This window comes from Pongo pygmaeus, chromosome 8, assembly GCF_028885625.2.
Source record: "Pongo pygmaeus isolate AG05252 chromosome 8, NHGRI_mPonPyg2-v2.0_pri, whole genome shotgun sequence".
In the NCBI taxonomy this organism is placed as follows: Eukaryota; Metazoa; Chordata; class Mammalia; order Primates; family Hominidae; genus Pongo; species Pongo pygmaeus.
In genome coordinates, this window is record NC_072381.2 from 15,175,350 (window position 1) to 15,199,757 (window position 24,408).

The 24,408-nt window shown below is 41.5% G+C and overlaps 1 protein-coding gene across 2 annotated transcripts in view; it reads left to right on the forward strand.

The window, feature by feature from the left end:
* The window catches only part of OLAH (oleoyl-ACP hydrolase), a 30,043-nt gene extending 9,944 nt beyond the window's left edge, over window positions 1–20,099 (forward strand). Inside the window, exons 4-8 of one of the 2 annotated variants that reach the window (XM_054503740.1) lie at window positions 7,982–8,120; window positions 10,684–10,783; window positions 11,865–12,031; window positions 18,043–18,125; window positions 19,330–20,093. In XM_054503740.1, the coding sequence (XP_054359715.1) occupies window positions 7,982–8,120; window positions 10,684–10,783; window positions 11,865–12,031; window positions 18,043–18,125; window positions 19,330–19,472 (632 nt within the window). In that variant the 3' untranslated portion in view covers window positions 19,473–20,093. Of the gene's footprint in view, window positions 1–7,981; window positions 8,121–10,683; window positions 10,784–11,864; window positions 12,032–18,042; window positions 18,126–19,329 lie in introns of both variants that reach the window. The other variant, XM_054503739.1, reaches the window with a different exon arrangement.
* Window positions 20,100–24,408: the final 4,309 nt, after the last annotated feature.

Sequence of the window (24,408 nt, forward strand, 5' to 3'; positions counted from 1 at the left end):
GCATGCCAATGTATAAAACCCCAAGTCAAAGGTCAAACCGGGCACTTGATCTCTCAAGTCATCCACTTGGCCGTCTTCCAAGTGTACTTCACACTTCACTTCCTTTTTTGTTTCTGTTCTAAGCTTTTTTTTTTTTTTTTCCTTGACACAGGGTCTTGCTCTGTTGCCCAGGCTGGAGTGTGGTGGTGCAATCACAGCTCACTGCAGCCTCAACCTCCCAGGCTCAAGTGATCCTCCCACCCCAGCCTTCCAAGTAGCTGGGAACACAAGCATAAGCTACCACGCTTGGCTAATTTCTTTTTTCCTATTTTTGTTATTGTTGTTTTTGTAGAGATGGGGGCTTTTGCCATGTTGTCTAGGCTGGTATCATACTCGCTCAAGGATTCACCGGCCTCAACCTCCCAAAGTGCTGGGATTATAGGTGTGAGCCACTGTGCTCAATCCTCTTAAGCATTTTTTTTTTTTTTTTTTTTTTGAGATGGAGTCTCACTCTGTCACCCAGGATGAAGTGCAGTGGCGCAATCTCAGCTCACTGCAACCTCTGTCTCCCGGGTTCAAGCAATTCTCCTGCCTCAGCCTCCTGGGTAACTGGGATTTTACAGGAGCCTGCCACCACGCCCAGTTAATTTTTGTATTTTTAGTAGAGACAGGATTTCACCATGTTGGCCAGGCTGGTCTCAAACTCCTGACCTCAAGTGATCCACCCATCTTGGCCTCCCAAAGTTCTGGGATTACAGGCATGAGCCACCGCACCTGGCCTTTTTAAGATTTTTAATAAACTTTCACTCCTGCTCTAAAACTTGCCTCAATCTCTCAGTCTGCCTTATGCCCCTTGGTCAAATTCTTCCTTCTACTCTACTTCCTTCTACAAGAATTGAGGTTGTCGCAGAGCCATTACGATTCGCTGCTGCTAACAGGAAGTTTGCATGAATTAAATATTGATAATTTTCCAGTGTTTTATTTTGTTCAGTTTTCTTGAGGCTCTCCATGTGTTCCTATGCTGGAACCTTTTCTGCTTTCCATGACTACTACTTTGTTTTGTAATGTTTTCTCTGTCCCACTTTTGTTTCCTAGCTCTTTTGCTTGTACTCCATATCTAATTCAATACAGCACTTTGCATCCACTGTGTCATGGGCAACTTTTAGTCATTTTTGAAATAATTTTTGTCTTTTTAATCCATTTCTGTCCACTATTCTGTCAGCTCTTTGTGCAATTTTTTTTTTGGTCTATTTCTATGAAGAATTTTACATTTCTGAGTTATAGTGTTCTTTCATTTCCACTATTTCTGGTTTAATTTCATCCAAGTTGGAGTGTTGTGCTGTTTTTTCTGCTTTGTGAGGTGTTTTTTGTTTTGTTTTGTTTATTATTGAGACAGAGTCTCACTCTGTCACCCAGGCTAGAGTGCAGTGGTGTGATCTTGGCTCACTGCAACCTCTGCCTCCAGGGTTCAAGTGATTCTCATGTCTCAGCCTCCCAAGTAGGTGGGATTACAGGCACATGCCACCATGCCTGGCTAATTTTTATATTTTTTAGTAGAGATGGGGAAAGTGTTTTCATTGGCTGAAAAACTTTGATTTATACTTTCTATATTCTGTATGATAAATTTATCTTTGTTTATGACAAAGTGTGTTAGATTTTCCTGACGAGCAAGAATAGGTCATTCTACTGGAGCTAAGGTTGGTTGCTTACTAGTGAAGTGCAGTTTTAAAAACCACCTCGTTTGTGTGGGTGGGGGTTCTGTAATTCTGGTTCTTTCATATTTTCATGTTTCTGTAGGACTGTTTTCTATCTCCAGCCCCATCCTACTTTATTTTTACCTATCAGGATTCCCAACACTCTACCTGTGTATTCCTCAAGCTTTCCAAGTCTCGTCCTTTCTACATGCTGGTAGCCAATACTCTGATATCAAGTCTCAAAGAAAATAATCCATTCATTGGAAGAAGAGAGCCCTGTAATTCCTAAAGGCCTTTTTAGAAATTATCAGAAATACTTTTATGTGAGGTTTTTAATCAATAGCTGACGGTTCAATACAGACAATTAAAGGCCACTACTTTAAACAAGTTTTCAAATAGTTGATCTATAAAAATGTATACCATAAACTTAACCATGTCCACTGCTCCCCTTATAGAATAAAACAGTACCAATATAATTGAAGTCTCCCTCTCCGTTTATGGCCTCCTCAAACACTGACTTAAGCAAGATATAGTATATATTTCTAACTTTGTATACTTTTTTTTTTTTTGAAGACAGAGTCTCACTCTGTCCCTGAGGCTGGAGTACAGTGGCACAATCTCTGCTCACTGCAATCTCTAGCTCCTGGGTTCAGGCGATTCTCCTGCCTCAGCTTCCCAAGTATCTGGGATTATAGGCATGTACCACTACGTCCAGCTAATTTTTGTATTTTTAGTAGAGACAGGGTTTTACCATGTTGGCTAGGCCGGTCTCAAACTCCTGACCTTAGGTGATCCACCTGCCTCGGCTTCCCAAAGTGCTGGGATTACAGACATTTCTCTGAAACTTGCTTTTCCCTCAATCTAGTTTTTAGTATTCCATTGTGTGACTATAACACAATTTATGTCTCTATTCTGTTCTCGGGCATTAAGGTCATTTTCATTTTTTGCTATTAGTATAAACAGGGCTTCTATGAGCATCTTATACACGTCTTCTTACATACATGTACGAGAGAGTCTACATCTAGGAATGGAATTTCTGGGTGGTAGAGTATGAACATCTTCAACTACATGAAATATTGTCAAATTGTTCTCCAAAGGAATTATAATAATTTATACTACCAAGCAGTATAGGAAAATCCTTATTGCTCTATATTGTTGACAATACCGTTGTAATTTTTTGCTCTGTGCATGAAATTATTCTAACTTTACATTGATTAACCCTTATTACAAGTAAGATTAGACATTTTGTTCACATTTTGATTGCTTGTCTTTTTCTCACTGACATGTAGAAATTCTTTCCTTTCTTTCTTTCCTTCCTTCCTTCCTTTCCTTCCTTTCCTTCCTTCTTCTTTCTTTTCTTTTGACAGGATCTTGCTCTGTTGCCCAGGCTGGAGTATAATAGCATGATCTTGGCTCATTGCAGCCTTAACTTTTCAGCCTCAAGTGACCTTCCCACCTCAGCCTCCTGAGTAGCTGGGACTACAGGCATACACCACTATGCTCGGCTAATTTTATTTTATTTTATTTTTTTGTAGAGACAGCGTCTCACTATGTTGCCAAGGCTGGTCTCAAACTCCTGGGCTCAAGTGATCCTCCTGCTTCAGCCTGCCCACGTGCTGGCGTGAGCCACCATGCCTGGCCAAAATTCTTTGTCTATTCTGGATTCTAATGTTTTTTTAGTAGGTTTTGTGTGTTGAAAATGTCTTCTAGTTTGTGCCACCTTTCTTTTTAATGTGGTGTCTTCTGACTCACAGAAGCTTTAAATTTTAATATAATCAAGCTTATTACTCTTCTTTTAAACTTTATGCTTTTTATGGCTTGCTTTAAAAGTAAGCCTAACCTAACCCTATACCCTAACCCCAAGTCACAGTTATTTGCCTATTTTTCTTCTATCAATTCTAATGTATTTTTGTCATATTTGAGCCAGTCTTTTGTATATAGTGTGAGCTAGATATCAAAGTTTACTTATACCACATCAATAGCCAGTTGGCTTGGCAACGCTTACTGAGAGGTCTACACATTCCCTCACTGGTTTTAAGTGTCAGCTGAATTGTAAATTGAGTTTTCACATGTATGTGGGTCTATTTCTGGGCTTTTTTTTTTTTTTTTTTTTTTGAGATGGAGTCTCGCTCTGGAGTGCAATGGCGCAATCTCAGCTCACTGCAGCCTCTGCCTCCTGGGTTCAAGCGATTATCATGCCACAGCCTTCTGAGTAGCTGTGATAACAGGCATGAGCCACTATGCCTGGTTAATTTTCGTATTTTTAGTAGAAATGTGGTTTTGCCATGTTGGTCAGGCTGGACTCAAACTCCTGACTTCAGGTGATCCACCTGCCTCAGCCTCCCAAAGTGCTGGAATTATGGGCATGAGCCACCGTGCCTGGCCCGGGTTCTTTATTCTGTCCCATTGGTGTGCTTGCCCCATATGATACCAGAAACACAGCATCTTCATTCCAGCAGCAGGGAAGTCTCAGGGTAATTGGGATGTTTCCTTGATGCCTTCATGGAAAAAATGAGTATGTGCGAGTCCATGCGTAGGTCTATTTCTGGATTCTCTTACTCCACTGATCTATACGTCTATGTTTACTCCAAAAGTATACTATCTTATTACTGTGGTCTTATAATAAGCCTTAGATATCCAGCAGCATAAGTTCTCCAACTTTGTTCTTCTTTCTGAATGTCGTTTTGCATATTTTAAGTCCTTTGCATTTCCATACAGCTTTGAAAATCGGCTTATCAATTTCCTGAGATTTTGTTTGGGGTTGCCGTGAAGTTACAGATCCATTTTGGGAAAATTGACATCATAACGATATTGAGTCCTCTGATCCATGAGTGAGATCTGTTTCTCCAGTTTAAAAAGTATTGTTTTGATTTAGCAATATTTTGTCATTTTTTGTTTCTGGCCTGCTTCAGCTTCTTGAGCAGCTGGGACTATAGGAATGTGCCACCATGCTTGGTCATTTTTTTTTTTTTTAAGTTTTTCGTACAGACGGGGTCTCCCTATGTTGCCTAGGCTGGTCTTGGACTCCTGAGCCAAAGCAACCCTCCCACGTTGACTTCCCAAAGTGCTGGAATTATAGGCATGAGCCACCGCACTTAGCCTTCCAAAACACATCTTTAAATGATCACAGTCTACTTTCAAATTTTATTACACCAGTTCATTTTTAATGAAAGAACCTTATAAGAGTGTTACTCCATTCCTCTCTCTTGACCTTTGTGCTACTTTTGTAAAACACTTTCCTACTTATCAATTTTGTGTAGAGCAGTCAGCCGTCATTTTTAGTGATTTTAAAGTGAAAAAAAAATGTTTAGTAAGAACTTCTGAGTTTGTGGGGGGAAAACCAAAATGATAAAAAATAACCTTTTATATATATTTACATGATTACCTTTGTTAAAGTAGATCCAGATTTTCATCTGACACTATTTTTATTCTGCCTGAAGAAGTTCCTTTAATATTTATTTTAGTGCAAGTCTGCTGGCAGTGAATTCTCGTGGGTTTTATGTGTCTAAAAAGTCTTTAACTTCCACTTTTGAAAGATATTGTCACAGGATATGGAATGCCAGGGTGACAGTTGTTCCCTACCTTCCTACCCCCTAGTATTGTTCTCTGGCTTGCCCTATTTCTCCCCTTCCTTCCCTCCTTCCCTCTCTCCTTCCCTCCTTCCCTCCTTCCCTCCTTCCCTCTCTCCTTCCCTCCTTCCCTCCCTCCCTCTCTCCTTCCCTCCCTCCCTCTCCCCTTCCATCCCTCTCCCCTTCCCTCCCCTCCCCTCCCCTCCATCTGTCCATCCATCTGTCCATCTCATCCTGTCTCCCAGCTTGAGTGCAGTGGCACAATCACAGCTCACTGTAGCCTCAACCTCCCAGGCTCAAGCAATCCTCCTGCCTCAGCCTCCCAAGTAGCTGGGACTACAGATGTGCACCACCACACTCAGCTAATATTTTTAATTTTTTTTTTATAGAGATAAGATCTCACTTCATTGCCCAGGCTGTCTCAAACTCCTGGGCTCAAGCGCCTTCAGCCTCGGCCTCCCAAAGTGCTGGGATTACAGGCATGAGCCACCGCACCTGGCAGGCTTGAACAATTTCTAATAAGAAATGTGCTGTCATGGCCTGGGCACAGTGGTTCATGTCTGTAATCTTAGCACTTTGGGAGGCCAGGGTGGGCAGATCACTTGAGGTCAGGACTTTGAGACCAGCCTGGCCAACATGGTAAAACCCCGTCTCTACTAAAAATACAAAAATTACCCGGGTGTGGTGGCATGTGCCTGTATTCCCAGCTACTTGGGAGGGTGAGGCAGGAGAATCACTTGAATCTGGAAGGCAGAGGTTGTAGTGAGCCAAGATGGCACCACTACAATCCAGCCTGAGCAACAGTGCAAGGCTCCTTCTCAAAAAAAATAAAAAAATAAATAAGAAATGTTTTGCCATTACTTTTGTATCTATGTCTCTGTTCTGTGGCTGCTTTTTAAGATCATCTTTTTATCAAGTGTTTTTAGCAATTTGATGGACAAGCCTTGGTGTGGTTTTCATTGTTTATTCTGTTTGAGTTTCCCTGAACTTCTTGGATCTACGACTTTGTGAGTTTCAAATTTTGACATATTCAGCCACTATTTTTTTTCAAATGTTTTTCTGTTTCCCTCTTCTCTTCTCTCCTTCTGGGACTCCAATTACACTATGTTAGATTGATTTATAGTGTACCACAGTGTACTTATCTGCTGTGCATTTATTTTGTCATGTTCTTTCTACATTTTCTTTTCTTTTTTTTTTTTGTTTTGAAGACAGAGTCTCACTCTGTCGTCCAGGCTGGAGTGCAGTGGTATGATCTGGGCTCACTGCAACCTCTGCCTCCCAGGCTCAAGTGATTCTCCTGCCTCCGCCTCCCAAGTAAGTGGGACTACAGGTGCATGCCACCACGCCCAGCCAATTTTTGTATTTTTAGTAGAGATGGGGTTTCACCCTGTTGGCCAGGTTGGTCTTGAACTCCTGACTTCAAGTGATCTGCCCACCTCGGCCTGCCAAAGTGCTGGGATTACAGGTGTGAGCCACTATGCCTGGCCAACATGCTTAATTGTGGATAGTTTCTTTTTCTAAGTTCACTGATCTTTTCTTCTTGGTGTCTAGTCTGCTGTTAATCCCATCTGGTGTTTTTAAAAATTTTTTCAGATATTTTACATCTCTACAAGTTCCATCTGGGTCTTTTAAAAATCTTTAGTTTCTGTTCTTATCCTGTTCATGTTTTCATTTACATTAGTGAGCACATTTGTATTTAATAACTGTTTAAGGTCCTTGTCTGCTGACTCCATCTTTTGTTATTTCTCGTCTGTTTCTTATGTTTGATGCTCTCCCTGGAGTTGTTATGGGTCATACCTTCCAGCTTTTTGGCATGTCTGGTGAGCTTTGATTAGATGTTAGACATTGTGAATTTTACATTGTTGGGTCCTGGATTTTGTTGTATTCCTGTACAGTGTGTTAGACTTTGCTCTAGCAAGCAAGCCAGTAAGTTATTTGGGACCAGCTTGATGTTTGATTCTGGAGATGCTTAGATTGTGTATTTATTCATTAGGAGATGACTTGTCATTGTTTCTGTTAGGCATCCTGAAGTGCTACTAGCCCAGGATCACTTCGAGTTATTTTTCTGCTTCACTTTCTATAAATTTGAAGTTTATTTATATTACCTGCACTCCAGTCTACCAAGGTAACATAAATAAACTTCAAATTTGCATAAATACAAGGCTTTGTTTAAAAAAATCTAAGGGCAGACTTTTTCCCCCATCCAGAGCCAAGGCAAAATCAGAAAGTTCTTCTTTTCTCCTTTGCCATTTGGAAAATAAATACTTTATTTGTAGTCTACTTTTTCACAGAGGGTCTAGAATTTAGGGTTTCTTGGCTTTGTGTAAAGGACTCAGTTCTAACTCTCAAATTTAATGCATTCCAGTGCCTTATCTCCTGACCCTCTAGGTCACCCTTGAAACCTGATGTTTTATTTTCCTGATATAGGTAATAGTTGTTGGGGTAAGCATTTCATCAGCACATGATCATCAATGGAATTTTCAGTTCCTTTGTTGTTGTTTTTTTTTCTTTTTCTTCTAGGTGTTCCCTTTATCTTATTATGAGCAGATTCTTGGTCTGCTATATTTTATCCTCTTGCTTTTATTATCAGCAAGTTCTAAAACTTTTACTTTGATGGACTTAATGGTTATCATTCATTTCTTTGAAATTTTTTCCATCAGGTAAATATGAGCCCTTTTATAACATCACAATATCTCATTCACTGTCTGTGCGTGTTCACTTGTGTTTCTCCATCTCCAGTGCACTCCTTAAGGCTTCCTGGAAGAGAAAGCCGAGTTGAAGAACCTTTTGCAAGTGACATCTCCCAGTTAGTTGATGAAGTTGTCTGTGCTCTGCAGCCAGTCATCCAGGATAAACCATTTGCATTTTTTGGCCACAGGTATTTGATATCTGTTTTAAAAGACTTCGGGGGAGTTTCTTCTATCTGGAGTTTGTGGTTAATGTTATTCTTTGTGTTTTGTAAGATGCATACCTTTGTATTGGTTAGACAGCATGTTAGGTAATTATGGCCATCACAACTTTTACAATTCACCAGTTTGTATGGTAAGTATACCTATTTTTTCTCCTTTTAGGCAAATAAAGTCAACACTTGTAAAACCAAGACTTTAACAGCAGCTTACATTCTATTTATTTTTGAAATAAGAAATTATGCAAAGAGTATATGTTTCTTAAGCTACGTTGTATAATTTTGAGGTTAAGTCAGAGACCCTGGGGTTCTGGCTATCTCTTATCAGTTGTATGAACTTGGGAAAATTTCTTAGGCTTCTGAGTTAGTTCCTTTTTCTATAAGGGTACAATAACAATAGTTCCCATTTGTGAGGCTTAAATGGATAGTGGTCTTAAATAAATTGGTATATAGTAAGGACTCAATAAATGTTGGCTATTATATCATATAAGATTTACAAATATGGTCAAGCAGAAATTGAAAAATAAAAAGTACCCATCATCCTACTACCCAGATAACAATGCTTTAAAATTCTGATGTGGTTCCTCAGTATTTTTACACAATGGGGTCTGGTTTTATATATTTACTTGATCTTTTTCACTTAAAAGCAATGTACACTCACAGGATGTGAAAGATATTTATTGCTATAATATTTATATTATAGTAATATTAAATTAAATATTAAATTAAATATATTTATATTATTGCTATAAATATCTTTCACATCCTGTAAGTATACATTGCTTCATGATTTGTTTGATTAACCTCCTTTTGTGGATATGAGTTATTTCTATCTTTTTCTGTTATAAACAATAGTCCAGTGAACATTCTTTTTTTTTTTTTTTTCAGACAGAGTCTTACTCTGTCACCCATGCTGGAGTGCAGTGGCACGATCTCAGCTCATTGCAACCTACACTTCATGGGTTCAAGCAATCCTCCCACCTTAGCCTCTCAAATAGCTGGAATTACAGGCACACATAATTAGACCATACCTGGCTAATTTTTGTATTTTTAACGGAGTTGGGATTTCACCATGTTGGCCAGACTGGTCTCAAACTACTGACCTCGAGTGATCCACTTGCCTTGGACTGCTAAAGTGCCGGGATTACAGGCGTGAGCTATGGCACCCAGCCCAGTGAACATTCTTATAGAAAATTTAGTATAAATCTCCTATCAGTTTCTTAGGATAAATTCTCAGAATTTATGTTAAATAATATGCACATTGCTAAAGTTCTTTTCGAGACAGGGTCTTGCTCTGTCACCCAGGCTGCAGGGCAGTGGTGCAATCATGGCTCACTGCAACCTCTGTCTCCCAGGCTCGAGTGATTCTTCCACCTCAGCCTCCCAAGTAGCTGACTACAGGAGCATGCCACCACACCCTGCTAATTTCTTGTCATTGATGTTTTATAGAGATGGGGTTTCGCCATGTTGCCCAGGCTGGTCTCCAACTCCTGGGCCCAAGTGATCCACCCACCTCCGCCTCTCAAAATGTTGGGATTACAGATACGAGGCACTGCATCCAGCCTGTAAAAGTTGTTGCTACATATTTCCAAATTACCTGCACTTTACACTCCATGCGCAATGAACATGGTGCTGAGTTTCCCTTTCCTTCAGAAAATATATACATATGCAATTTACAAATAAGCAATCTCTGGCAGTTTTGTCAACCAAATGTATTTACATAATATCAACATTTTCGATCGCAGTACCCCTTTATACTTTTAAGATGCATTGAGGAACTCAAAGAGCTTTTGTTTATATGTGATATATCTGGCAATATTTATCATACTGGAAGGAAAAACTAAGAAATTTTAAAGACGTTTATTAACTTATCTAAAAATAACATTAACAAACCTATTATACATTGACATAAATAATATGTTTTAATGAAAAAGACTATATTTTCCAAAAAAAATGTGAGAAGGTGAGAAGAGTGGCATCATTTGATACTTTTGCAAATCTGCTTAATGTCTGACATAACAGAAGGCAGATGGATTCTCATTTCTGTCTCTGCATTCAAATTGTTGCTGTATCACATGTCATATAGCTTCTGGAAAACTCCACTGTGTATTCATTAGAGTAAAAAAGGCAAATAACATTTTAGTATTTATCCTGAAAATAGCTTTGACCTCATGGACCATCCATTAGGATCTCAGAAATTTCCAGGGGTCCCTAAACCGTATTTTGAGAACTGCGGATATATACTGTCAAAGGCATAGTGATATGCACCTTTAAGAAAGAAAAGGAAATTTAAATTAATTTGAAGACACTGTGCAAATCAGTACTAAATCTTAGAGTGAATTATCTAGGCTGTCTTTGAAACAGTTTTTATGCTGATATAAATCACTGAAAAGATAGACTTCTTAATCAACTCACGCTTTCCTTTCGTCTATTACATGATCATTGTTGTGTTTATGATACTATTCCTTTTGCTTTCGGTGGATCATCATGAGTTTTGCTTAACAGTTCTTGTCATGTTTTTCTTTCCTGAATTTAGTATGGGATCCCACATTGCTTTTAGGACTGCACTACACCTAAAAGAAAACAATAAACCAGAACCATTGCATTTATTTTTGTCAAGTGCAACTCCTGTACACGTAAGTAATTTAGCTTTTTCCTAGGAAGGGCAGTGGAGAGCAGGGAAATGGGGATAAAAATAAGCCATTATTTCTCTATCTGGTGAATTCTGGTCCAGTATGATGATGATGGTGGGGATACTAATAGGTTGGTGCAAACGCAATTGAGGTTTTTGCCACTACTTTCTTTTTCTGAGATGGAGTCTCACTCTGCTGCCCCGGCTAGAGTGCAGTGGCACGATCTTGTCTCACTGCAACCTCTGCTTACTGGGTTCAAGAGATTCTCCTGTCTCAGCCTCCTGAGTAGCTGGGACTACAGGCGTGCACCACCACAGCTGGCTAATTTTGTATTTTTAGTAGAGACGGGGTTTCACCATGTTGGCCAGGCTGGTCTTGAACTCCTGACCTCAGGTGATCCACCCACCTCAGCCTCCCAAAGGGCTGGGATTACAGGTGTGAGCCAGCACGCCCAGCCTGCCATTACTTTCAATGGCAAAAACCACAATTGATTTTGCACCAACCTAATCCTTGCTGTTGAAAAGTCCCTTAAATCTCTTTCAATATCATTCTCTGTTTCCCTGAAATGCACTTCAGCTGTTTCCTACTGGTACTATTCCTGGCATCTCTGAGCTAATGCTGACCATAGTGCTTTTTCCTTCATTCTGGGTCAGCTGGGAACTTAACCAACTTTGAGCAAAGTAACTGGATCAGAACCAGGAAAGACTCCTTGAAATGTTAAAAGGGGACAGTGATGTCAAGTTCTTAGAACTACCATGGCTTTTTAAACCTGGTGCTGTTGCTCCTGCTGCTCTTCCTCCTACCTCTTTGGTCTTTCCCACTTCATCTGGAGAAAGATCCTGCCTGTCCCAGGATTCTAAATCTACAAAGCCATTTTGGTGGCATTATGATGCTGCAGTTATTACTGATGAGCCTTCTTCTCCCTGCTTTCAAAACAGCATAGTTCTTTCCTGAAGCCTGTAGATAAAGCAGTCTACTTCCCAGCCTTGGTTTAATGACTCTTCCCTTAGATCAACTGTTTTCAGTTTATGAGCCAAGTGTGTTATATGAAATATCAGGCCTGTGTTGTTTTTCATGTTTCAAGTCAAAGGCCTGGCAGCGCCTTCCCAAAGATGAATTGTCAGAAGAACAAATTAGTCATTACCTTCTGGAATTTGGAGGCACCCCCAAGCATTTTGCTGAAGACAAGGAATTTGTGAAACAATGTAGTCCCATCATAAGGGCAGATCTGAACATTGTTAGTAGTTGCACGTAAGTAACAGAAACAAGCTTTTTTCTTTTTTTTGGTACAATTATTTGTAGAAAAACATAGATTGCCAGTGTTCTGAGGTTGCTTATGTGGGAAGACAAAATTCTAAGAGTTTGGTTTCATTTCCTTTGGGGCCACCTATGGTATGTATACTGGTTTAGAATGGAGCCTAGGCACAGAAATTTTATCTATAAAAGATGTCTAGCATGGCCAGGCACAGTGACTCATGCCTATAATTCCAGCACTTTGGGAGACCAAGGCCAGTGGATCAATTAAGGCCAGGAGTTTGAGACAAGGCTGGCCAACATGGCAAAACCCCATCTCTACCAAAAATACAAAAATTAGCCGGACGTGGTGGTGCACACCTGCAATCCCAGCTACTTGGGAGGCTGAGGCAGGGGAATCACTTGAAGCCAAGAGGCAGAGGTTGCAGTGAGCTAACATCATACCACTGCCCTCCAGCCTGGCCAACAGAGTGAGACTCCATCTCAAAAAAAAAAAAAAAGTGTAGCATGTATTTTTCTTTAAAAATATATATGATTAGACATGCATATTTTATCACATAATAACATAGTAAATATTTGTTGAATAAATTAATGCCAAAGCATTTTCATCTTCTTAGAAGGGTCAGCAGAAACAGACTGTTACTTATTGTAAGTGTGGAGGCAAACCAGTGTGGAGAAATTTGCTAGGTTTGCTTTTTTGTACATTTTGTTCCAGAACTCATTAAGTTCTATGAATCTCTCTCCACTCCCTTGTCTCATGGGATGTCTGTATAGACACTTGATTCTTCTGATAGAACTGAAGTCCTGATACTCTGTAAATCCTTCCCCAATAATCTTTCCTATTTTTATTTTATTTTATTTTTTTATTTATTTTTGAGATGGAGTCTCACTTTGTCACCCAGGCTGGAGTGCAGTGGTGTGATCTTGGCTCACTGCAAACTCCGCCTTCCAGGTTCAAGCGATTCTCCTGCCTCTGCCTCCCGAGTAGCTGGGATTATAGGCACCCGCCACCACACCCAGCTACTTTTGCATTTTTAGTAGAGACGGGTTTTCACCTTGTTGGCCAGGCTGGTCTCAAACTCCTGACCTGAGGTGATCCACCCACCTCAGCCTCCCAAAATGTTGGGATTATAGGCGTGAGCCACTGCACTCAGCAAGGACTAAGTTTTTGAGATCTACTGCACAGCATGGTGACTACATATGTATAATTCAAAATTGCTAAGAAAGTAGATTTTACATGTGCACATCATTTAAAAAAGTTAAGTATATGAGGTGATGGATATGTTAATTCACTTGACTTAATCATTCCATAATGTATACTTATATCAAAATATCACATCGTACCTCACCAATTTATACAATTGTTATTTGCGAATTTAAAACAAAATTGAAAAAAACTGAGAAGTAATCCAAATCACTATGGACATTCAATGCAATCATGGATGCAAAAGCTGGCTTTTAATAATTAAGCCTTGCACAGTGGTGAAACATGCCATCTTTAGAGTCCACTTAGCAGACTGAAACCCTGTGTCTTACTCACTGCGAGATTCTGAGCAAGTTTCTTTAACGGTTTGTGTCTCATCTCATCAAAGAAGGGATAAGAATAGCAACTCTTCAAGGTGTTGTGTGAGAATTAACTGCTTGGTAGAGGGGAGGGTCTGGCACAAAACAAACCATGAGCTATTTTTAAAAAACAAAACACAACCAAAAAACTCACAACCAATGAGTTTTTTCACTCCAAAGAAACCTCCAAAACACCAGAAATAACACACTAACATAAATCATTCACGGGGATATTCTACTCATAGAATGTAGAAAATGTTGACATTCTCACCCTTTTTCCAGTGAGCCAAATTGCAGTAGTTACTCACAAATTTTAACATCCTCTCTCCAAATTTCAAAAACTCTTCCAAATCCTGCCCTCCTGCACCTTCTCCTTTTCAATCTGATCTCTCCCACGTCCTCGTTATCTCCCTGCTTTTTCCAATATAAATGAAATCAAGCCTACAGAGTTTTTTCCACTTCTCTTTCCCCATCACTACCACTAAACTCAGAGCAACTGGCCAAAATGGAAATTGTCAGCCAAGAAGTGCCAGAAGCTGTGACTACTTCAGCTCATATAAGCTGTCCTCCTCTCTTGCTTGGGACTATTGTTATTGTTCCTCCTCTGGGATCCTGATGCCACATACACTAGGGTGTTTCATAATTGATATCATCCCAAATCTCTTGCAAGTTCTGTTTTGTCTCTTTTTTTAAAGTTTCCTTTGTGTTTCAGTGTGAATAATTTCCTCTGTCTTCAAGGCCGCTGACTTTCTTCAGCTGTATCAAGTCTACTGATGAGCCTGTCAAAGGACTTCTTCATTTCTGTTATTTCTAGAAATTCCATTTGACTCTCTTCTGGTTTTTACCTTTCGAATGAAATTCCGCATGTGTTCATGAATGTTACCCACCTTTTCCACTAAATCTGTTGATAAATTAATCCTATGTATTTTAAAGTCCCTGTTTGAGAGTTCCAACATCTGGGTCTTATCTGTGTCTGATTCTTTTGACTGCTTTGCCTCTTAACAATGGGTTATTTCTTGCTTTCTTGTGTGTCTGATAATTATTATTACTATTATTATTTGAGATGGAGTTTTGCTCTTATTGCCCAGGCTCGAGTGCAATGGCGCGATCTCAGCTCACTGCAACCTCCGTCTCCTGGGTTCAAGCAATTCTCCTGCCTCAGCCTCCTGAGTAGCTGGGATTACAGGCACGTGCCCCCACACCCAGCTAATTTTTTTGTATTTTTAGTAGAGACGGGGTTTCATCACGTTGGCCAGCCTGGTCTCGAACTCCTGACCTCAGGTGATCCACCCCCACCTCGGCTTCCCGAAGTGCTGGGATTACAGGTATGAGCCACCATGCCCAGTGATAATTTTATAAAATCAAAAGCCAGTTATCCTGCATAAAAACAGTAGAGACTGAAGGTAATGTTTTACACCTGAATTTGAACACGTCTCTCCTTTTTGATACGCCGTTAGTGTGGGGAGTTGAGTTAGTCCAGACTGGGCTTGAGCTGGGTAGGGTTTTGTTGTTGCTGGGATGACCTTGAGTGCACCACCAGCTCTCAAATCCTCTGGTATAATTACTATGTGTCTGGTGTGGGATGCAATTGTTGCAGACTTTTTCTGAGCAGTCCTGCCCTACCCTTGGCGTTCAATGTTCCCTATGACTCATAGAACAGCCTGTCTTCCTCCTATTGCCCTCCCCAGTGTAGACAGCTGTTGCTTGTTACTCAATGTATGTTAGCCTGTGGGTAACACAGGGAGTTCCTGGACATCTAGATAGTCTGAAGCATGAATTCTAGGTAGTGTCCCCGTGCCTGGGCTCTGTGAGTGGGGCTTTCTCTGCATGCCTGCTCCTTCTCTCTTGCAAACACATTTTTGCCTTCTATCTGTGGTTGCCTTGGTGGAAGATTCCTGCCCCTTCCTACAAGCAGCAGAACTCTGCTTTGTTTTGGTGTAGAATTGTTTCTCATCCCTTCCTCAGGGGTAGAGGGCTTATGCTTTTATCCTCCCTGCAGCAGCCACAGGGCTTCACCTGCACCCTGGTTGTGAGAGGGTTTCATGCCTCTCTTCCAGCAGCTTAAGGCTTCTGCTTACAATGAGAGCAGACCTGGTCAGGTGGCAGTCTAGTGCCAGTCCAATTGCCACAGCTAACTAACTGCCCTGTTGGAGGTGTCTCTCTAGCCTCTTGCCTCACTCCTAATTTTTCTCGTCAACCCCTAGTGAAGGCCCATGGAAAAGAGGCTGCATGGCTGGGCACGGTGGCTCATGCCTGGAATCCCAGCACTTTCAGAGGCCAAGGCGGGCGGATCACTTGAGGTCAGGAGTTCGAGACCAGCCTGGCCAACATGGTGAAACCCCGTCTCTACTAAAAATACAAAAATAGCTGGATGTGGTGGCAGACACCTGTAATCCTAGCTACTCGACAGGCTGAGGCAGGAGAATCGCTTGAACCCAGGAGACAGAGGTTGCAATGAGCTGAAATCACGCCATTGCACTCAAGCCCAGGCAATAGAGCGAGACTCCATCTAAAAAAACAAAAAAAGACAAAAGAGGCTGTGAGTCAGTGTGAACTCCATCTAACACACTGTTCTCACTGTGTCTCCAACACTTTAAAATTTCGGCTGATTTGAGTCTTATCGCATGTACAGCAGATACCTCTTCTGCCTGGACATTGCGCCACCTGACCTTGTCTACTGGCCCCAACTCTCTGTAGTGGGAGTCTGTCCTCCTTGGAATTTGATTTCTAACTTGCCTTGCAAACACAGCTCTCTGTTGAGTTCACGACAAGTCACGATGCTGTAGTTTCTCTGTTTTTTTTTTTTCTCATTATTAGGATGGAGTGTGGGGTGCTGCTGCTTTTTTACATTCTAGGCAGGAGCAAATCCTTGCTGGGATTACCTCAAGACCCACTCACTTGGGCCTATCACATACACTTGGTCCCCTTCCGATCCATTATCCACATTCTATCCAGAGGATAGAAGTCCAGTTTGATCATAGTCTACCTTGTTTGATGTTTTTGGTGACTTCCTCTCACTCTTAGGACAACCAACTAGACTTATACCCGCATATCTCTTATACCTTAATTTGTCCCAATACTCCACTTTGTTCTCTGAACAATAGCCTTTTTTGTTGTTGTTTTGTTTTTTGAGATGAAGTTTCGCTCTTGTTGCCCAGGGTGGAGTGCAATGGTGTGATCTTGGCTCACCGCAACCTCTGCCTTCCGGGTTCAAGAGATTCTCCTGCCTCTGCCTCCCAAGTAGCTCATTACAGGCATGCACCACCATGTCCAGCTAGTTTTGTATTTTTAGTAGAGACGGGGTTTCCCGTGTTGGTCAGGCTGGTCTTGAACTCCCAACCTCAGGTGATCCACCCACCTCGGCCTCCCAAAGTGCTGGGATTACAGGCGTGAGCCACCACGCCTGAACATTTTTTTTTTTTTTTTTTTTTTTTTGAGACAGGATCTTACTCTGTTGCTCAGGCTGGAGTACAATGGTGCAATCACAGCTCACTGCAGCCTTGACCTCCTGGGCTCAAGTGATCCTCCCACCTCAGCCTCCCGAGTAGCTGGAGCTACAAGTACATGACACCACACCTGGCTAATTTTTTTATGTAGTAGAAATGGGGCCTTGTTATGTTGCCCAGGCTGGTCTCAAACTCCTGGCCTTAAGCGATCCTCCCGCCTTGGCCTCCCAAAGTGCTGGTATTACAGCATGAGCCATGACACCTGACCTAGCCATTAATTTGTCGTCTTTCTCTTCCCTCTCTCCCTGCTGGCTCTATGCCCTTTTACTGGTTCTTCTCTATTCATTCAGGCTTCAGATTCTCTCCCCTTTCCCAGGAGACTTGCCTTGACCCTGTCCCCATCTCCTCCCTCCTGCCAACAGTTCTCCGTCCCCCTGGACTTGACAGCACCTTCCATCTCTCTCTAGTTGAATGATTGTTTCCGTAACGTCTCTCTCCCAGCCAGTCTCTCAGCTGCAAGAGGGCAGGGACTGTGTTTGCAAGAGGGCAGGGACTGTGTTTGTTTCTCCACGTGCCCCTAGTGTCTAGTGCACCACTGAGCCTCTGACTCAATAAACACGTTTGCTGCTGTTGTGAGGTTCTGTGCAGAGCAACCCTCTGCTGGGCCAAGGAGAGCTAAGAGTTACTAAAGAGGTCTTCGTTTCTGATGACAGTTTAAAGGACTGGTTCCACCAGCCTTGAGTTGAACTGCGTGCCCCAGTGCCATCCTGCTGCCACTTGTCACATCCTAGAAGTTAGATATTGTAAATTAGTCTCCACACTGAGTCTCAGGCAGGCTTTGACAGGTAGAAGTGCCATTGGTGAAAAATGTTTTACACTGCCAGAAGTACCCAAAGAAAAGAAGTGAATCCACCCCAAGTTTAATTGACATTAGGAACAGGAAAAGATTCTGGGATATTGATTTCAAACAATTACTAACCAGCTCTTTTATGTTTACAGCTCTAACGTACCATCTAAAGCTGTTCTTTCTTGTGACTTAACATGTTTTGTTGGATCTGAAGACACAGCAAAGGACATGGAAGGTGAAATTATTTTTAGTCTTGAGTATTGTATTGAAATACATGTTTGATGGCCTTAAAATTTTTTTTTTCTTTTGAGACAGAGTCTTGCCCTGTCACCCAGGCTGGAGTGCAATGGCGCGATCTCAGCTCATTGCAACCTCTGCCTCCCAGGTTCAAACGATTCTCCTGCCTCAGCCTCCTGAGTAGCTGGGACTACAGGTGCCGGCCACCATACCTGGCTATTTTTTGTATTTTTAGTAGAGATGGGGTTTCACCATGTTGGCCAGGCTGGCCTCGACCTCCTGACCTCATGATCTGCCTGCCTCGGCCTCCCAAAGTGCTGGGATTATAGGCATGAGCCACCACGCCTGGCCAGCTTTTAAATTTTTTTTATTTTTAATTTTTGTGGGTACATAGTAGGTGTATATATTTATGTTCGATGATTTTTGACCAATGTCAACTAGCAGTTACTGCAATGAGTAAAAAATTAGTTGAAGTTGTATTTAGTGTAAAAGCAGAGATGTTGGTCTTGTGTAAAATGAGAGAACTGCTGTATACTGATAGGTCTCAAAGGAATAAAAAATGCAGGACACCTAGTGTAAGAGTTAAAGAAAGAGGAAAGACACACAAAATGCAGCTTAACAGTCAAAGACAGGTTTTCTTTAGATAAAACCTGAGAGGGGCTCCTGGCAGATTTCAGTCAGGAGCACTTTCTCTTACAGATGGAGAGTATATATTGGTTTTAGGGTGAGGGGCTTATTACAAGCTTGGAATGTTTCTGTGTGAGCGAGAAGTTTTATGGTAGGGTTGGAATGTCTCTGGGAGGAGGGGAGGCTTTCTTGGGGCAGACATCTTTCTGGCAGCCGGAAGCAGGGTTATCTCGAGGCCATCATCTTCCTGGCCAGAGGGGGGTTATCTTGGGGCTAACATGTCTCTGGTCAGGGAGGAGTTTGGAACGTTTCTGGTTGGAGATGTTATCTATGGTTTATGGTTATGGTGACCTTAGCCATTAGGCTGATGCCTTTTGGATTTAGGTGGTTTTTGATTAAGGTAAACTTTAGAATGAGGGGCTTGTCCAAGATGGCAATGCTCCTGCTTCATCACCTAGAACATAAGGCCTTGAAAGTAACCGTACTCCAGGGTGTCAGCTCTTAAAGAAATGATGTCTTGAAGTGAATCTTTAGTTGCTGTTGGTGTTATTGAATACAATCTTGTTTATTTTCAGCCTGGAAAGATGTAACCAGTGGAAATGCTAACATTCACCAGCTTCCAGGGGGTCACTTTTATCTTCTGGATCCTGCCAACGAGAAATTAATCAAGAACTACATAATCAAGTGTCTAGAAGTATCATCGATTGCCAAATTTTAGATATTTTTCCTGTCACTTTTAAAATAATCAAAGTAATATGATACACTTTTCAGTTATTCAGATGTAGCTCAGTTTTATTCAGATTGGAAATTACACATTTTCTACTGTCAGGGAGATTCGTTACATAAATATATTTACATATCTGGGGACAAAAGTCAAGCCAGTAAAGAATACTTCTGGCAGCACTTTGGGAGGCCAAAGCAGGTGGATCACGAGGTCAGGAGATCGAGACCATCCTGGCTAACACCATGAAACCCCGTCTCTACTAAAAATACACAAAATTAGCCGGGTGTGGTGGCAGGTGCCTGTAGTCCCAGCTACTCGGGAGGCTGAGGCAGGAGAATGGTGTGAACCTGGGAGGCAGAGCTTGCAGTGAACCAAGATCGCACCACTGCACTCCAGCCTGGGTGACAGATCCAGACTCTGTCTCAAAAAAAAAAAAAAAAAAAAAAATACTTCTGGCAGAGTCTTTTATCTTCCTATTAAAATCTCACTTGATTCTCCTTTATGGGAAGTTTGTCAACAAAATTCATGATTAGTAAATTATCCATTTTTTCCTTCAGTTAGTTTAATGGTGAAGATGATTAACAGGGGAAATGCTTGAAGTAAATGATTGTTTCAATGACATACCATGTCTCAAAGCTTGATCTCATTTTTTCACATGTAGAATAGCCCCACATAGTAAGAAAATGTAACCTACTGCTTTGTTAAAAGAAGAGAGCCCTAAATAATTATTGTCACCTGTGCAGGCAAGTCCTCAGAATGCCTATACCCCACCCCTCTAAGGAGTTTCTTCTACACCACTTACTGGGGGGCTCTGCCACCCTGGATGTCTGGCTGGGACCTCGATCCAGTCCCCCCACTGGACAACCAATCTAGAGTCTGGCCTGTGACAAAGGGAGTGGCCAAGCACAAATCTAACACCTAAGAGGCTGCCTCAGCCTCACTCAGCAATAACTTGAACTTGACTTAGGGAGAAAGCACAACAGCTGGAAGTAAACAGGAACCAAGAGAAAAAGAAAAGCAGAAATAGGAGCCAGGCGCAGTGGCTCAACACCTGTAATTCCAGCACTTTGGGAGGCTGAGCAGGAGGATCATTTCAGGTCAGGAGTTTGGGAGACCCCTGTCTCTACAAAAGATTTTAAAAATCAGCCAGACATGGTGGCATGCACCTGTAGTCCCAGCTACTTGGAAGGCTGAGGCTGAAAGATCCCTTGAGCCCAGGAGGTCAAGGCTGCAGTGAGCTAGGATCATGTCATTGCATTCCACCCTGAGTGACAGAGTGAGACCCTATCTCAAAAATAAAAAGTACATAAGGTCTTAGTAAATAAGATTAAGGAAAATGCATACAGGTGGTATTTTCCTAAATTTATCACTCTTTTTAAACAAAGTACAAAAAATATATAATTAACTATTTGGGGGAGGCACTTTGAGTTTAGGCTACAAATAGCCTTAAGCAAATTATGTTGTAGTATGTGTTGTACTTTATCCTTTAATTTGATACTATTTCCAGGGTTCCCTTACTGAAAGATTGGTACAAAAGTAATTGGGAGGCCGGACGTGGTGGCTCACACCTGTAATCCCAGCATTTTGGGAGGCCGAGACAGGCGGATCAGCTGAGGTCAGGAGTTCAAGACCAGCCTGGCCAACATGGCGAAACCCCACGTCTACTAAAAATACAAAAAAATTAGCCAGGCGTGGTGGCAGGCACCTGTAATCCCAGCTACTAGGGAAGCTGAGGCAAGAGAATCACTTGAACCTGGGAGGTGGAGGTTGCAGTGAGCCAAGACCGTGCCACTGCACTCCAGCCTTGGTGACAGAATGAGACTCTGTCTCAAAAAATAATAATAATAATTAGGATTCGTGATTATTAATTTGAAAAATGTTTAGTCAATATAGTCTGCAAACTGAAGTTTCATGATGGAACAAATGCCAGGCTTTAGGGGTAAGCTTTTTCCCCCGCATCTCTACCTGGTGGAGGTAAAGTCCACATGGGAACAATTTTTAGGAGTTTTCAAGCCCTCAACTGTAAGACACCAAGTCTATCATTGCTGATGTCTTCTCTTTGAAGGAATTAGGCCTTGGTATCATTGTGGAAGACATCTATCATTAGGCGAAATTTAGAAAGATGAGAATTATCCTGATTGCCAAAATTTTCCTGATGAGAAATCAACCTCGATTTTTAAAACTAAACTTTTTGAGATAACTGCAGATTCCCTTGTACTTGTAAGAAATAATACAGAGAGATTTGTGTAGCCTTTTACCCAATTTCCTTTAATCGTAACTGTTATGCAAAACTATAGTATAATATCACAATCAGGATATTGGTATTGCTACAATCAAGACACAGAACATTCCATCACTGCAGGATCATCCCTCCTGCTGCCCTTTTAAAGCCACACCCACCTCCCTCCTCCATGGCAACCACTATTCCATCCTTTGCATCTATAAATTTTCCCTTTCAAGAATCCTGGCTGGACGCGGTGGCTCGTGCCTATAGTCTCAGCACTTTGGGAGGCCAAGGTGGGTAGATCACCTCAGATCAGGAGTTGCAGACTAGCCTGGGCAACATGGTGAAACCCTGTCTCTATGAAAAATACAAAAATTAGCTGGGCATGGTTGCACCCACCTGTAGTCCTAGCTACTCTGGAGGCTGAGATGGGAGGATTGCTTGACCCTGGGAGGCGGAGGTTGCAGTGAGCCGAGATCGTGCCACTGCACTCCAGCCTGGGTAACAGAGTGACAGCCTGTCTCAAAAAAAAAAAAAAAAAAAAAAAAAGAAAAGAAAAAGAATATTACATAAATGGAATTATACATGTCACATTTGGGGACTGGCTTTTTCTGCTCAGCATAATTCACTGGAAATTCATCTAGCAGACCTAGACAGTTTTGTTGTTGTAGTAACATGAAGTTGATCTATTCCTCTGGTGATACCATTCCAAATCTAAATTTTTATGCGGGGAATAGAGGTACACTGTTTTGGGGGATATTTATCTTAAGCAATCTCAAACAATTTTTTGAATTGTTAACATGAGACTATCTTCTTTCAAAGAGCCTGTGTACCATCCAGAAAGCTGAGTAGGGGGCCAATATTATATTCCAGACTCTATTTTTACTCTGATAGAACTGAACATATGGGGTACAGTAGTGGTACAGTTTATCACTAGATACATTTTAGTTTGCCTTTTTATTTGTCTTAAACGTAAAAATTTAAAGAAAAATAGATATTCCTATGGTGGCTTTTTAAATTTCTTTAAACTGCTACAGACAGACTTGTACACTTTTTTTTTTTTTTTTTGAGACGGAGTCTTGTTTTGTCGCCCAGGCTGGAGTGCAGTGGTGTGATCTTGGCTCACTGCAACCTCCATCTCCCAGGTACAAGCAATTCTCCTGCCTCAGCCTCCCAAGTAGCTGGGATTACAGGTGTGCACCACCAACAGCTGGCTAATTTTTGTATTTTTAGTAAAGATGGGGTTTTGCAATGTTGGTCAGGCTGGTCTCGAACTTCTGACCTCAGTAATCCCCCTACCTCGGCCTCCCAAAGTGCTGAGATTACAGGCGTGAGCCACCACGCTCAGCCTTGCCATTGATTCTTAATAACCTGTTTTTATTTCACCAGTAACATTAACTTATTGTAACAGAACAGATGAGCCAAAAGAACAAACAGCTGTTCAAATCTGTACACATATTACCAGGGCGAGACTTTCTAAAAAGTCAAAAAAACAACAGATATGGAGAAAAGGGAAAGCTTATACACTATTGGTGGGAATGTAAATTAGTACAACCTCTATGAAAAACAGCACGGAAATTTCTCACAGAACTAAAAATAGAACTACCGTTCTACCCAGCAATCCCACTACTGGGTATCTTCTTAAAGGAAAAGAAATCATTCTCTCCAAAAGATACCTGCACTTGTATGTCTATTGCAGCACAATTCACAATAGCAAAGATAGTATCCATCAGCAGATGATGGGATAAAGAAAACGTTGTATATGTATACCAGGGGATGTTACTCAGCCGTATAAAGAGAATGAAATTACGGCTTTTGCAGCAACATGGGTGGAACTGGAGGCTATTATCTTAAGTGAAAAAACTCAGAAAAAAAAACAACAAGAAAATAAAGATTAAAAAAAAACCCTCACAAGCAAAAAAAAAAAAAAAAAAACCACATGTTTTCACTTATAAGTGGGAGTTAAACAGTGTGTACATAGGGTCACGGAGTGTGGAATAATAGACACTGGAGGCTTGGAAAGGTGGGAGGGGGTGAGGGATGAGAAATCACCTTTTAGGTACATGTACAGTATTTGGGTGATGGTTACACTAAAAGCCCAGATTTCCCCACTACACAATATATCCATGTAACAAAACTACACTTGTGAGCAGGTGTGGTGGCTCACAACTATAACCCCAGCGCTTTGGGAGGCCAAGGTGGGCAGATCACCTGAGGTCAGGAGTTCGAGACCAGCCTGGCCAACATGGCAAAATCCCATCTCTACTAAAAATACAAAAATTAGCCAGCCGTGGTGGCAAGCACCTGTAATCCCAGCTACTCAGGAGACTGAGGCAAGAGAATCGCTTGAACCCAGGAGCCGGAGGTTGCAGTGAGCCGAGATCACATGACTGCACTCCAGCCTGGGTGAGAGAGCAAGACTCCTCAAGAAAAAACAAGCAAACAAACAAATAAAAGCTGCAGTTGTACTCCTTAACTCTATAAAAATTAAAAATAAAATACTTTTCTAAAAGAATTCTTTTTATATACTTTAAGTTCTGGGTTCCATGTGCAGAATGTGCAGGTTTGTTACTGCAGGTATACACATGCTGCGGCGGTTTGCTGCACCCATCAACCAGTCACCTACATTAGGTATTTCTCCTAATGTTATCCCTCCCCTAGCCCCCCATCCCCCGACAGGCCCCAGTGTGTGATGTTCCCCTCCCT